Source organism: Uloborus diversus, chromosome 6 (assembly GCF_026930045.1).
Source record: "Uloborus diversus isolate 005 chromosome 6, Udiv.v.3.1, whole genome shotgun sequence".
NCBI classification, from domain to species: Eukaryota; Metazoa; Arthropoda; class Arachnida; order Araneae; family Uloboridae; genus Uloborus; species Uloborus diversus.
The window spans coordinates 108,690,689-108,707,519 of record NC_072736.1 but is presented as its reverse complement, the minus strand read 5'-3'; the positions used below and the strand labels follow the sequence as shown (position 1 = coordinate 108,707,519).

The 16,831-nt window shown below is 33.3% G+C and overlaps 1 protein-coding gene across 1 annotated transcript in view; it reads right to left on the bottom strand.

The window, feature by feature from the left end:
• Window positions 1-6,226: 6,226 nt before the first annotated feature.
• LOC129224430 (SEC14-like protein 2) overlaps window positions 6,227-16,831 on the bottom strand; it is a 55,586-nt gene continuing 44,981 nt past the window's right edge. The window contains exon 12 of the mRNA XM_054858884.1: window positions 6,227-6,493. Within this exon, the coding sequence (XP_054714859.1) occupies window positions 6,366-6,493 (128 nt within the window). The 3' untranslated portion in view covers window positions 6,227-6,365. The remainder of the gene's footprint in view (window positions 6,494-16,831) is intronic.

Here is a 16,831-nt window from a genome sequence, read left to right as displayed (position 1 = left end):
GAATTTTATCAGAAAAGGACCAAAAGTTGAAAAATTCGCCGTGAAATAATATTTCGCTAAGTTCAAATTTTCATCACTAAGACAGGCTCGTGAAAGTCCCGAAAATAAGTGGTTTTTCAGTAGTCTCGCCTTTAATTAATTTAAAAATGCTTCTTTTTTCATTAATTTATTTTATTTTTAATGATGAAGCATACATGCCCAATAAAACACATGGGAGACGCAGTTTCCCGAAATATTTGCTTTTTAATGTAAAAATAATGTAAATTGGTTTTCGAACCATTTTTTCTTTTTGATGTTTACTTAGTTTTTCATTTAGTAAGTGTGGTTAATAAATTTTTAAGTCATTGCAATCAAAAGAAAATTTTGTGAAACTTAAAAATAGCAGGTTAAGTCCTTAAATCTTTTAATGAACTTCATCCGCATTCAAACATCCGGAAAAAAAAGAGAACAAAACACTGAATTCATGCAAACTATTAGAAAAATCCTATAGTACAAAAGGCGGTAATTTACTGCACCCGAGGCTTACTGTACCATTGTTGCGGACCCTCGCTGATGTGCTGAAATTACCTAAGCTACCAGTTTGCTGGCACTCTCAGCTTTAATGAGATGACATCTGCCTCCTGCTCGATTATTGTCTTTCCAGAATGATGAGTTCATAAGAAGGACGAAACTTCAGTCTCTGGATGGCACGACCAACTGGACTCTTGTTATATTGCGTGCAGTTCTACTTTAGCCCTAGCGTAAGGGGGGTAACTTAGTGTTCAACCCAGAGCTTTGTCTTCAACATCGACGAGTTGAACCGTACCATTGTTGCGGACTCTCGCTGGTATGTTTTGTGTTAAAATTGTTTTAGCTTCCAGTTTGTTGGTACTCTCAGCTTTAATGATGAGATGACATTGCCACCAGCTAGGTTTGCGTATTCCAAACTGATGAGTTCATAGTAAGGACGAAACTGCAGTCTCTGGATGGCATAACTGGTTTGTCGGTACATTGCAAGCATTATTGCATGTCCTATTGCGTTTGCCTTTAGTGTTTCAAAACTTCGTTTATTTGCTGTCCACAATACTCTTGTGCGTAAATAATTTCATCATAAGTCTCTTGGGCTGTAAAAATCATTTCATTTATGTTTCTCTTTTAATCTTCATTTAAAGTTCGAAAAAGTTTCTTTGCATTTTAAACATGTTTTCCATACAAAAACGGAGCAAAGTAAATAAATTTGTGGAATTTGAGAATGAAAACTTTCATTCCTAAAGCTCCTGGAATTTTTGAAATAATTTCTCAAATAAGGATTATTTCTCGCGGAAGGAATTTCGATTGAAGTAGTAGGGTAGCACAAATAATTGTATTTTTGGCTGATGCGTATGACAGAAAACTAGTCCCGGATCTATAAATTTTGAGCCCCCTGCAACAAAATCTGTTAGGGGCTCTCCCCAGAGGTTAGTTAGTTAGTTTTTAATGCAGTTTATTTTTTTTTTTTTTTTCAATTTCGTTGGCCGTTGGGCCTTTAAGGACTTGACCTGGTCCTGACAACAGACGATTCGCCTCAAATATCGTGTTCACCGAATAATAATTGTTCTTATGTCCAATGCAATTGTGTACCTGGCACTGCACAGTCTCTTGAGGCTTTTGCGCTATAAAAACTTAAACCTAATAGAACCAAGGGGTCGGTGGTATTTTATTGTGTATTATTATTTTATAAAGAAAGTTTGCTTAAACTTAATAGTTGTCTGGAATAATATGAAAATTATTAGCAAGTCCTTCTGAGAGGAGGCGGGCGATTGATTCATACAGTTTTACAGTTCTTGGCGATATTTTAGGGGCAAGAAAGATACGTGTGGCTCCAAGGCTATTTTTAGAAATTTTAGTCTTATAAATGCGATTATAATCCATATTTATAGTTTGGGTTAGGAATGAGACTCATAGACTCTCCAATCGATTTTTTGAAAAGCAGATAGAAATACGTACTCTCTCTCCTCCCCCACGCTACCTCTTTAACTTTTCATAATTGAGGTTCCAAAAATACTACGAAGGACAATTTTTGATGCTGTTACCGGACGGGGTGCTCTGGAGCTCCCCCCCCCCGGAAAATTTTCGGAATTGAAGTCCTAAAAATGAAGTTCTTCTGCAATACTCCATGGTATTAAAAAAAAAAGGATTCTCTCACTTAAATATTTCGAAATAGCAGTTTTCAAAACCAAAATATTAACTCTTTGATGATATTACAGAAAGGGGGGTCGGAGGCTCTTGTTCGAATATTTTTCAAAATTAAAGTCTTAAACACATGACTGTAAGACCATATTTGGTAACGTTAGGGAAACTGTAGTTTTTCGAAACTGAAGCTATAAAAACGCAATTTTAAACGATTTTCGATGCATTTAGGTGATCGCCCAAGAAACGAAATTTGAGGTACTCTGTAATAACTTTGGCTGGAGAAAGGGTTTTGGAGAAGAAAAATTTTGAGGACTAATAGAAAAAATGAAAACGAAATAGAAAAAAATGAAAAAAAAAAAAAGGGAGGGGGGGGGGGAGGAGGCACACAATTCGCCGCCAATAATCTGAAGCTGTTAAAAAATTAAAATGTCAACATTTCGTTTTGAAAGAAATTAAGATTTTTGCCCAACATTCTTTTTTTTTTCGTAAAATAACTGCGTTTTTCCAAGATGAGATCTTTTCTTCTCTTCAATGATAGAGAATATTTGTTTCAAACACCTACTCAACATTTCGTGGGGAGAGCCACCAGTCTTTGCTTCTTCTCCCCTGGATGCACCACTGCAGCAAAATGTCCGGGAGTCTTCCTTCAAAAAATTTTGAAAATTTACCTTAAAAATGTTGGTTTTCGGTTGATTTCGGTGTAGATTTTATTGATAGAGTTTCTTGCAATAGGCTTGTTTTTTTGGACTTGATTAGCCATTGGTGTTTCAAATTAGAAGAATTGGTATTGATATACGAATAAATACCCAATTACAGAACATGCAAATATTCTATGCAATAACACAGCACTGAACAAGAAATTGTTTGAGAAGTTTCTTTATTTGCATGAAATTATTTATTAAGTTTTTTTTCCCAAATGGATAAAAATTACTTTAATACTTAATATGAGCACAGTTATGTTTTTCTTGCACAAGCAACGTGTGGTGATACTCTGGATTCAAGTAAATTTACTAGTATAGCAGCTATGAATTTTTTTCTCCCAACTGCGTTTCTGAGTGAAATATACTAAACTAATTTTTTTCAAAACCCAACCAAAAATTTTGGGGGTGCGGTGCACCCCCTGGCACCTCCGTAAATCCGCCTATGGATAGATTCTTTGTCCCTTCCCGTCGGTGAGCCGTTGTTTACTCTTATATCTTTTCGTCAAAAAGAGGAAAAGGACTTGACATAAGATGAATTGAAGCTTCATGCCATAAACTTTCATAGATCCGTTACATATTAAAACATATAAAAACGGAACTGTCCCCTCCCCTCCCACTTTTTTTTTGTTGTAGGCTAATTCTTAGCTTGAGCATGTCGTACACTGCATTATTTTTAAACTTTTGTAAGTTGAAATTTGTCTTTTTTTTTCTGTTTACAACTTTTTTTTATTAATTTTTTTTAAATATAAATCTTATTTCAGATCAATTGCTCGAAAATTTATATTTTAGAACCTTTAGCATAATAGTGCTAAATTCTTTTGCGTATTTGAGTCATAACATGTCCTTTACATCATTGAGAATGTATCATCGCAAAGTAATTTTGACGTGCATGATGATGTCAAATGTAAAATATATTTCAATTTCGAATACAAATCAAAAACTATTTATTTCAACTAATAACTTAGAAACAAAGGATTTAAAGGGAAAGATATGACATCGATCGATTGTGATAAAAAGGTCAATGAAGTCACTTATTTTGATCACATCACTCCACACTTATCAATAATAAGAACACAAAGGGTTATGATAAATATATTTTTATTTTTGTCCTGTAAGTGAACAGGTAAAACGATAACAGATTTCATCAATCTAAAAGAAATTGATAGCATAAAGTCACGATTTAAAGAGGAGATTAATGCAATAGATCAATAAAGATTTGAAAGTTTCAATCAATAAGTGGTACTTGAGCACTAAACATGTTTCCACTGTATAGAGAAGAGAACTGACTTCAGACTTTTATTTCGAACCATTTTTATTTACACTCACCAGGGAATCACACGAATTATGTAATAATTAAAAAAAATAATTAAAAAATAAATTAATTAAAAAAAGTAGCAATTGAAAGAGTACACTGAGAGATTTTTTGACGTAAAAATAATTTGCCCTCGCACCCTCGTTATCAAGATATAAGATCTTCAAGTCTGTCGAAATGTTAAAAAAAAAGCGCCAAAATTAAAGGATGGGCGAGAAATGGAAGGTACGCCGTGACTTCACCGTCTGCACGTAGCAGGACATCCATCAGCAAAGCGTGTGAAAGATGTCTTCCACTAGTCAGCTAAAATCTCGTTGAATTTGGCGCTTTGTCTTTAAATTATGGCAAACTTTAAGACCTCATATTCCGAAAACGGGGACGTGAGAGCAAACAAGTTATGCTTCTAAGAACATGTTGTAATACGCTCCTTGAATTGCTATTTATTTGGAATTTTTTTCTTTTTTACGCTACTGTATAACTTCCTAATCCGAATCACAGTACTGAGGGTCATGCCCTGATCGTCCTAATTTTTAAAAGCAATTAAACTTATCCTAATATGATAATACATTTGAACTCTCTCAATACGACCTCGGTTAATACGAATTCACGACTAAGATGTACAGTTTGTTGATACATTTCGATTGGTTATTTAGTTACGTTAAAAATCTCACTCATGATACAAGAATTAAAATGCAAGTTTCTACCAAGTACAAAAACTTCAAGCTCACCACTAAAAATTTTCATACTTAAATATCAAAACTTTTTTAAAGGAAAATTTTCGGAATTTTATATGGTACGAGATGTTTATATTCAAGTGTTTTGCATGTGGAATAAAGTCCTCATACCTTACTGGAAGCATTTCAATTTTCTTAGATATAAAACTGCATATCCTTCACTGTGGATTAGTGTACACTTTAGTACAATTGTGTGAGGTGCATCCAGAAGAGATGTCGATATACAAATAGCACTAGGCGTCTTACGCTGAGATATGTGAACGGTAAAATTAACAGGCCGAAATCAATAAATGAAAAAGACTTTTTTTTTCCCCCAGAAATGTTAAATTTTAAGAAGTAATTTTTTTTCAATGCAATTAACAAAGTCTGCATTAGTAATGCTAAATAGTAGAAATTCCATTTTAAATATGGATTTCTTCACTTTTTACGCAATTTTACTTTCAACTATGAATAACTGACAAATTCATAAATTTTTGGCATATCATACTCACCAAGCTCAACTGCACTAAAAAATACATGCAAGGTCTGCTAGATTCCCACCCCCCACATGAAAATTCTGACTTTTTTTTGAATAATAAATGTTTTTAAAAATGGTTAAAAGAAACAATAATAAAAAAAAAACTATCTATCTTTGAAGCAAAAATTCCATCCTTTTTCCTTAAAAAAAAATCTGCAGCAATGGGGTTGTTTCCTTCAGTCAAAAGTAGTACTTCTAGTCACTGAAATTGATAGAATAAGCAAAAAAAAAAAAAAAAAAACCCATGGACCCAGAATATTTTTCATTTTCCCAACAGTTATTTTTTAATTAATTTTTTAAAATGTCCGATTTTGCAAACAAGGTGTGGTCTTGATGACGTCACAAATGATGCTCTTTGGCGCATTTTGTACCGCGTTTGTACGTTATGATAATCATAAAGCGAATTAAAGTTGCGCTCTACGCTTGCTATCAACCATATCGTTGCCAATACACGTGAGTAAAGATGTGAATTAAATATTTTGCTCTGTGAATGGCGGCACAGAATGGCATTTCATTATTTGTGATGTCATCGGCAAGCAATGTAAACAATGAAAGTGCAGCGATTTAAGTTATTTTTTAAAAATATCAAACTTAAACAAATTATTTTGAAAAATGGTTAGATTATATGTTTTTAAGCATGTTCTTTCAGAAAAAAACATTTTAAAAATTTTGGAAACGACCCCATTGGTAAGTTTTTCTAAAAATTTGAAGAAAGTACAAGTCACACCCATATGTTCACGCTACATCCATTTCTGAATCTTTTCATCTAAAGAGAGAGAGAGAGAGAGAGGAAGAAACGATACGAGAGGTTTTATTATTATTAATGACAACATGAACGAATTTAATGCATAAAATGAATTTACAAAATAGTTGTTTAACAATACCAAGTAGAAAAATGCAAAACTCTTTTCCACTTCTTTTCACAAAGTGAAGAAAACGAAGCACTTTTGTTAATGTCCATTTTCAGAAATGTCACAATTGAAATTTTTTGCATGGTCTTCAGGGCTTATTACTGATATTTTGAAGAAAATTTCTTTTGGTCGCAGCCAGCTGTATGTGTTGTCAAATAAAATGACATCTAAATGTTGGAAAGAATAAAAGAATTAGCATCTACATATAGAACCAATGTTTCAAAATCTTTTAATGTTAAAGATAAAACTTAGACATTTATGTTTATTTTATGTTCATTAAAATCACAAGATCTGCTAAAAGGACCCAATATGATCTTACACTGGATATTAGAATTCAAAAAATCGTAATTGTTTGGATTTTTATCAATTGACATTGATTACAGTTGTTATAAAAAACCATCAAAGTTATTTTTTCGTTCACTTGTAATCTTAATGATTATGAAAAGAACTATATTGTGGATCCAGAGCCTGATTTAACAGTAAGCCCATAAAGCTCTACCTGAAGGCACGCTAGGTTGGGGACCATTATTTTTCAAGAAGGGAAAACGGTCTTAATTTAATGATATATAATAACCAATGATCGAGTAACGCTCTTGACGTCATCAACAATGAAACTCGCGCCACGCCATGATAACTTGATAATATATTTTGGTAATGTTTAACATGGAGGGAAAGGCTTTATTGTGACAAGGCTAAACTGGATCCAATCACTTAACTGTTTTACTGGTAAGACTCATTTTAGAAGAATGAAGAGACGAAAGTGGTCAACAATGAATGCTATCTACTGGAGTTTAGGGTTAATCCACGGGACTTAGGGTAAAAATTTCAACTATCAAAATATCCCCAAACAGGCTCTTGCTTCGTACAAATGTAGAAGCAATTTCTCCTCCCTTCATACTTTGTGTGTGTGTGTGTGTGTGAGACGGGCGATTTTCCAGTGATAATAATAATAATAATCTTTAAAAGTTGTACATTGTAAAAACGATTCAGAAACGTTTCTGAAAAATACAGGCAGCTAATGTGCCCAATTTCTGCCAGTAACATATCTCGCAAAATCCAGGAAAGTTTTCGCTAAAATTCAGTAATCTTCCTTAAAAATCCAGATATCTTCCCGTTCAAAGCCAGTCGTGTCTCTGGAACTTCAGAGTAATGTTAGTTAGGGATAATAGAACAGCTTGGCACCTTTCTGATTAATCAATACAGTTCGAAAGGGTAGTATTGCAAACATCACCAAAATTAAGCCAGAATTGCAAATAAGTATCAAGCATGTCACTTGATTGCAATTCTTGCAAAGCTACATACTTATTTGCTCCCTTTGGGAGTTAAATCAGCATGGACGGGCCGTAATCGAACTGAACCTTATAAATACTCTCAGTTAATCTTTATACTGGGAGCTAAAAATATTTTTTTTTTCGATAGAGAGAAGTCCGCAATCGGACAACTTGTAGCAATTCAGGAAACCTTTTGACAATGATTCTTGATATTTCCAGGAAGTGGATAAAAACCATTGAATTCCCGAAACGTTGCACGGAAATACTCAGTAATTTCAGATTTTTTTTTACAGTGTACGTAGAACACAAATTAGTTCTCATTAACGTTTAAGTTGCGTCCTGTGTGAAATCATAGGTATAACAAACGTGGCCTGTTTAACGTTTATTTTAAATGTCACACGTAATCTCTAAGACAGCATGAATAAAACCGTAAATAGTAAAAATCACTTGTAACAAAGAAAAATATATGCTTAGCCTCAACTTCGAGTTTCATAGCATAAAGAAAATGCATAAAACCGAACAGAAAAAGGAAAGTTAATTTCTTTCTTCTTCATTAGTTCGAAAGCTATTGCAAACTGAATCGTAAGCAGAAAAATTTTTTGGGCAAACTACTTTTACTACTATTTTTTTCGAGTACTTACTACTTACTTACTTTTACAAAAAGTTCATTGTTTGCTGTATAAGCACTAATTTTTTCAAGCTATAATTTTCGCGAAAATAAAGATATCGATGAATTCGCGAGTTGAAAATGTCGCAAATTTTATGAAGATAATCAGAAGTTGGGAGGAAAAAAAAACGTGAGGCTTATATTTTCGCTATTGCGACAAGTTTGCGAAAGGTCGAAGTTAAATCCTCGCAAAAGAAGTGCTTTTACAGTAATTCAGAGCCAAAATGAAACATTTCCTCTATATAGTCTGTTATTATTTAATGGACAGTTGATGAGACTTTGAGCATCCTATGCAATTTAATTACTCTTCGCAACACAGTAAAATATATGCATTCATTTAGTTTAATCTTAACTACGATTTTTTTTCTTGGACGATCAAAAATTATCTTAACTTATTTAAAACTTATAAATAAAAATGAAAACATTCAGTAAACTTGTTGTGTTGAGAAACTACTTCATAACATTTTTCTCACAAAATGAATGAAGGGAATGAAATAAAAGCAACAAATACACTACCTAATTGTGAGGTGACACTCTGTTAAATAGCACGACAAAGCTTTACTAGGCGAGGAACTTAGTTACCATCATCACAATAATTTAGAATTTATATAAATTTTGACGCTAAGCCTATTGCAAGACAATTCCCGAAAAATATTTCTGGAAAAGTTGTTTCTTTGTCACATAACTCCTATAGCAAGAAAAACAGCCACTGCAATTTGATTATTTCACCATTTCTTAATTTTTCTCTACTAATAATCAAGTAGAAAGTTTGGATGTCTGGATGTGTCTCCGGATATATGTCTGTGACGCGCATAGACAGGGCCGACGAGAGTTCATGTCAGCCTAGTTGGAAACTAGGGGACCGGCTGAGAATCAGAGTAGTATAAATTTGACAAGTTTCAGGGGTGAGGGGAGACCCACCGACCAGTGCAAACCCTAGACCATTCTGCCAATTTTCATGAAATTTGGCACAAAATTAGCTGGTAGTCTGGGGGTTGAACAACCTCGAAGCGAATGTTTCGAAAATTCGATTTTGTTCTTTTTTTATATACCCCGAAATTTAAGTTCATTTTCCACACAAGTTTGAAAATATTTGAGAGAAAAATATTTCCTGCACATTTTAAAATTTTTGGTCATTTGAAAACTTGTAATTTTTTGCATAAGAAAGAATTTCTCCAAACTTCCTACAAGCCTTAGGATGGCTGTAAGAATTGTTTTAAGAAAACCAGAACCCGAGGCTTACCTTAAGCAATCTGAGCGATTCTAGATGGTTAAGCTCAAGAATAAAATTAAAACTCAAAGATGAATGGGATTAATTTTTGCAACCAAGATTACCATTTTGTTTTGTTGCCATGATTACGTCTTTTAGTCCCCCCTACCCACAATTTAGTTAACATTTTAAAATATGTATCATATTTTATAGCGATCTTAATTCGCAACTCCAGCTCTCGAATACACTACCTTGCGGTAATTTACAAAATTAAAGAAAAAGGTAAAACATTGCGTTCCACGTGTGTCTGTTGGTAAACATAGGCAGTTTATTATGAGTATTTATTCACGCATTCGATGTGTCTTAGATTGCTTTCAGCAACTCAGCAACATAAATTGTTTCTTCCCTCAATGGTATTCTCGAGCTTCTCAAAATAATGTTAGTTTTCATTATTTCCCTCTAAAAAGTGAGTTGACTGTGGTAAATGGCGAAAGAGTAAACACAAGAAAACTCTGGATTAATTAACTTCGCATTTGCATGAATTTATCAACGAATATGCTGGTACTCGTCTATTCGATGCATTTTTTTTTTTTTGAAAAAGGAAATCTTTTACCAGGTAAATTTTCTTTTTATTATTTTGTGTGAATTTGTAATAATATGTTTTTTTTTTTTTAAATCGTAAGCTGGAAAGAAGGATTTGCTAACATTAGCAGAAAAATTTAAGCTTTTATCTCCGCCTAGTTTAAAAATAATTAATTTAACTAACCTCTTATTTTACTGCAGCATTTAGTTAGAACTAGTCGAACCGTGCGGAACTCCGCACTGAGCTTCGAATCGTTTCAGAAGGCATTTCGCTCTTTAAAATTTCAAAGAAAGAACATTATGAAGAAGAAGCGAAAAAAAGTAAGCGCAGAAGAGAAGGCATGTAATTTAAAGACATCAGTAACAAAACCTCGTTAAATACAACGTTGTGAAAATTTGATCATCGCTCATCTTTTGGTCGTACATATTTTCAATGCAAACATAAATATCATTAAAAGTGGCTGAGTAATGACTCGTGAAAAAGCAATAATTGTGCATGTGAAAAAAACAGGTTGTGGCAAATACAGTCCTGCCCATGTGAGCATCTTACAGAAAAAAAAAGAAACATTAAAGAGATATTTATTGGCACGGATTCGAATTGGCACTATTCCGATTAACAGCCCGACACCCCAACAAACCTAGCAATTGCGCCTTCCTTTTCGAAAGCTATTCATTGAAGGAATGCGTAGTAAGAAACAGCAAAAAAGCTTTTTGCTAAAAAAAAAAAATAATAATAAGATCATGCTTCTTTATTTTGTCATTGACCAGCATGATACGATTTAAAATCATTCGTAAAGTATGGAATTTCATTAAAGAATGACGAATATCTCACGTAGCGATAGAAACAAACATTCTAGATAAGTAATAAATTAGATTGAAAATAAGTGTTTTTATCTTTGAATATTGAACTATTTCACATAGAAGGTTGCTTTAACCGTTACGGCTTAAATGTACGCACATGTTTCTCTTTTAATCGAACACTTAAAATTCAAAACCAAAACCAGTTGCACTGAGTCCGTTTTTTAAGTGTAATTTTTCGAACGTAGACAAAATGTATTTTTTTGGGTGAAACTCGGAATTTTAATTTGGCGTAGAATTTTTTTCATTTGTATAAAAGGTCGAACACTGCTATTAGAAAAATCTACATTTCAGTGTACAAAGAAAATGTTTTTCTGCACAAAAAGGATTCCCTTGAAGTAAATCTAATACTTTTTTATGCTTACATTATGTTTAGTGTTCTGGACGGAGTCAAAGCTTAAAAAAAGGAAGAACACCCTTCGATTAACAGTCAACTTATCCGAATGATAACTGTAGCCTGCATAAAGGAATCGAAACACCAAGTAGCATTCCCACTGCATTTATTTTATTGCGTGTGTATGTTATGAGTACATGTAATGCGTAATACTATTATAAATTTGATATTATGTCGGACAGCCCAAGCTTGCTCGAAGTTCAGATAGTTTATAGCCGAACGCTCTACCGAAAAAAACTTATCAATTTAACCGAACAACTAAGTCCAGTGCTTTTAAGCTTTATTAAAATATAAACACACACACACACACACACACACACACACACACACACACACACACACACGGGCTTTTTTTTTTGCCGAAAGCGACGTAAAAAATTAGAAAACTGCATTAGAACTTTGCTTTAAAAAAATGCATAAGAACTACAGGCTGCATCAAGGTTTTGAAACAGCAAGGGGCGTTTTCGAAAACTTGATTATTCGACCGTAAGTCTATTTTTCGTCGTTAGCCAGCCTGATAAATTTTAAAATGAGAGGGGAATAATATATAAGGTAAGATATTGAAGAGAAATGTTTTTATTTTTGAAAATTTTTGCAATTTGTTACCTCAGGCTGCTTGAACCGTTATAACTTAGATGGCAGCACGTGTTCATCATTTAACAGCACGGTTAAAATACAAAATAAATTGAACTATGCTCTTTTTTAAGAGTAGCTTTTCGAATGTAGTAAAAATGTGATAAGCTATTTTTTTTTGCAAAAAAAAAAGAAAAAAAAAAGAAAAAGAAAAAATACTATTTTACCCATCAAAAAACTCATTAGAAAACTATATATTTCAATATACGATTTATTATTTTTTTCTGAACAAAAAACAATTCTATTGTAGTCTGAAATCTTAAACCTGTTACTTATATTTTCACTTACATTATGCTTTAATTATCTTACCAGAGCCAAAGCTTTAAAAAAAAAAAAAAAAAGCGTACAATTCAGAAGTACTCTAGCACAAAGCCACATCAACAGCAAAGTGCATTTCCTACTCATTTATTCTATTCCCTCATATTTGTTATGCACTTAATTATGTATTCATGTAATGCAGGATATTTCTCTAATCTTTTGACGCAGATTGTCCGGACGTGGGTCCGAACACGCATTCTCCTGGTTACGCGGAGAACGCTCTGCCGATCAAGCTATTCAGCTCTGTCGGTCATAGTGCAAGTTAAAGTTATAAGTTTAACCGAAAGTCTCATTCTGGTTCTTTAAAACAGGTTTTTCGGCTCAAAAAAAAAATTTTAGACCGTGGGTCTATTTTTCGTCAGTAGCCAGCACCATAAGCTTTAAAATAAGGTGAAAATCAAAGAAATCGATCAAGAATTGAGGAAAATCTGGCGTAGAAACCAAAAACAGGCTACAGAAATAATATATAAAGATGGACAATATGCAAAATATTTTCTTGAAAATATTATCGTAGAACAAAATCGCAACTCCAGCGCTCGAATACGCTACCTTGCGGTGATTTACAAAACTATGCAGAAAAAACTAAAACATTGCCACATTGAGTTCCATGTGTGTATGTTGACGTAAACACAGGCAGTTTGTTAGGAGTATTTATTAATGCATTCAATGTGTCTTAGATTACTTTCAGCAACAGAAATTGTTTCGTCCCTTAATGGTATTCTTGATCTTCTCAAAATAATGTTAGTTTACATTATTTCCATCTAAAAAGTGTGATGATTGTCGTAAATGGCGAAAGCGTAAACACAAGAAGACTCTGGGTTAACAAACTTTGCATTTGCTCTGTTCGATGCATTTTTCTTTCTTTTTTTTTTTTTTTTTTGAAAGAGGATAACGGTACACCAGGTAATTTTTTTTTTTTAATTGTTTTGTGTGAATTTGTAAGAATATGGGTTTTTTTTTATATTTTAAGTTCGAAAGAGGGATTTGATAACATTAGCAGAAGAATTAGAGCTTTCATCTCCGCCTAGTTTAAAAATAATTGATTTAACCAACCTAATTTTACTGCAGCATTTAGTTGGATTGGGCAGTATGCAAAATATTTTTTTGAATATATTATCGTAGAACGAAATGAAAAATGTTTAACGCTGAGAATTTTCCTCGCCAAAATAGTGGGATTATAGTTTAGTGTTATAGTTTTAGTATTGTGCGAGCAAAGAACATTTGGCAATTCGCATGTCAGTTAAACCATATTTATTTTTTATCATGAGTGGAATAAAATGCTAGAAAGATTACAGAATTCGATAAGTTTAAAGAAATAACGTTAGATACATCGAAAAGAAAACTACCACCATATATCCGGGAGAATGTTGTTGATGATTTATCTGCATAATTAAATCATAACGCAGAAATTAGAAAAATACGAAACAGAAAAATTTCAAATTAACCGATTCGGCAATTTGAGAAAAATAACTCAGCTACAAATGCGAAACAATTTGCGCTAGCCAAGCAAGACAAAGAAGTATCATCTTCTTTTGATAATAATTCGTTATGTCATATAATCAAATTATCTAGCATTAATTGTTATTTTTGTCAGGTTACTATTATTATTTAGTTTTATCAAGAATTGATAAATATCGAATTCAACATCGTGGAAATGGCTGCTTAGAACTACGAACTGCGTAATTTGCATTAATTTTTGACGCTTAGTAATGCTTCTTGAATTCTCATTTCTTTCTACGTGGACCAAAATATCCACAAGACTTTGACAGTTAATTTGAAAAGAATAAAGCGAAAAAATCATGCATACGAACAAAATTTACTAGGCTCATGAGCATTTTCTACGCTACGGCGTGCGTTTGCTTTACCTTTTTCATTCGCCATTAGACGGTGGCTGCAGTGCTCCCTAGTTCGTTGGAGTTGCGAAATGAAAAATGTTTAACGCTGAGAATTTTCATCGCCAAAATAGTGCGATTATAGTTAAGGTTATACTTTTAGTATTGTGCGAGCAAAGAAACCTTGGCGAGATTTCGCATTTCAGTTGTAAACCATTTTTATTTTTTATCATGTGTGGATTAAAATGGTAGAAAGATTACAGAAATCGATAAGTTTAAAGAAGTAATGGAAGATCAATTAAAAAGAAAACTACCACCACGTATCCACGAGAATGTTATTGATGATGCATGACATAATCAAATCATAATTCAGAAATTATTAGAAACACACGCAACAGAAAAAAATAAAATTAACCGATTCGGCAATTTGAGAAATAACTCAACTACGAATGTAAAACAATTAGCGCTAGCCAAATAAAACAAGGAAGTATCATTTTCCTCTTTCGATAACACTGGTAAACAAAGGTTTTGTTACACATGAAATATTTATAGTGTTCTTACTGCTACAATGAAAATGTAGTTTCATCAGGAATGAATATCGAATTCAACATCGGGGAAATGTCTGCTTACAACTACGAACTACGAAATTTGCATTAATTTCTAACTTTAAGGATGCTTCTTGAACTCTCATTTCTTTTCACGTGGGCCAGAATATCCACAAGACTTTAAAAATTAATTTAAAAAGAATAAAACAAAAAAGTCATGCATACAAACAAAAATTACTATTCTTATTAGCATTTTCTACGCTACGGCGTGCGTTTGTTTTACCTTTTTCATCCGCCATTAGACGGTGGCTGCAGTGCCCCTATAGTTCGTTGGAGTTGCGAATACTCCCAAGTCTTATTAAAAATGTATTCATTTCAAATATTTTTACTGTTAAATACAAGTCGTCTGCTTCCCAGTTTTTAAGGAATTATGTTCAGTAAGTTATTAAAATATCCTGTACCTAATCAGCGCTATTGTAACGTTCTTTCTAAAATGTTAATTTCGGAAAAATTAATGATTTTATTTTTTTAAACTTGAAAGGAAAACTTCATTGCTTTAAAGAATTTTTCCAAGGTGTCTGCTGGTTTCTGTAAGCAACAATTTTTTTTGTCTTACTTTTGTACTTTTAATGAACAATTGTTGAAGTACAGCTAAAATTGAAAATTCTTTAATTGTGTGATTTGGGGGCACGGCAGTGCCCCCGCCAAGTCGAGCGCGAAGCAAACACTGCCGTACCATCCTTTACTGGAACCATTTCGCCGCATTTTCAGGCCCCTATTTGAGAACCTTCTGATGAGACTAGAACGCAGAAATTTTTGTCATCCAGTAAGCTATAATCACATACTTAAAATCCGAAATTTCAAGTCTGTAGGTCATTTAGTTCCGAAGTTAAGCGAAAGCAAAGTTTCGCATTTATGACACTCACTCACTCACTCATGATCATCAAAATAGAACTAGTACTTCCCATAAACTCAGAGAGGTGAAATTTGGTACAGAGTTAGGGTTTGATGGCCACATAAAGGGAAATTGTAAAAACTAGGCTAATTGAAGATCTGGAGTGACCCTGATTAGAAAACACAAGAGCCCAACCAAACTATTAGACATCGACATACAACCTTTACAAAAAATATTCAACTTGGCGGGCCGCTTCATTTGATGTCAAAAATCGAAAGCTGAAGTATCTAATGAAGAACCCTCAGGTGTATTAGAGATATGGTAATGCCCTCTTCTACTATTGGTACATAAAAAAATCGACTGTCATTGCAAAAGTCCAGCGTAGTGGAACACCATCTTCTAATTTAATCTAGCCTAACTTTAATCTACTCGAACATTACACAAATTAAATGTTTCTACAAAAAGAAGTGAAATCCCACCAAAAACATTTTGTAAAAAACTAGCCAAGTCTCTATGGAGCTGCTTGTTTATCTCTAAAAAGTAGTGAAATCTAGACAAAGTCATGACAAGTGTAAGGTTCCTTACTGCGATTTCTTTATTATTATAGTTAATGTTGTGTGACTTGGCCGTTAAAGGGTACACAAGGGTACAAAACCAGGTGCTCCATGACACCATTGCACCAATCTTTCGCCAGAACCACTACCCATTGACGATGGAAAATTGCCACTTGGAAAACGTGTAAACAAAATTGACCTGTACCCACTAAGGTATAAAGAATGTCTAACGGTCAAGTCACACAACATTAACTATAATAATAAAGAAATCGCAGTAAGGAACCTTACACTTGTCATGACTTTGTCTAGATTTCACTACATTTTAGAGATAAACAAGCAGCTCCATCGAGACTTAGCTAGTTTTTTACAAAATGTTTTTGGTGGGATATCTATTATCAGAATGAGTAGTGTGTTTATTAGTAATCATCTTATATTATTAAAAACTGAGCGTATCTATGTATGTATCTATGTCCAAGTTACTTCTCCCGAACGCAAGTGAACTGACCATCAAACCAGGTGTTGATAGATTCGTAATTTTCTCATCTTTATGCTTGGCTATTTAACATAATCCTCCGATAATAATTAGCGGAGAGATCAATTAAAGAATATTATTTACGATGCTTAGATTTCGACTTAAAGTCGCTATTTGTAGAAGGCTTTCCCCCATCCAAATTATTATTCAGTGCTTCAACTCAACTTTCCGTAACAATGCCTTTATTAAAATTTGTAGCGTGAAGAAAATCATT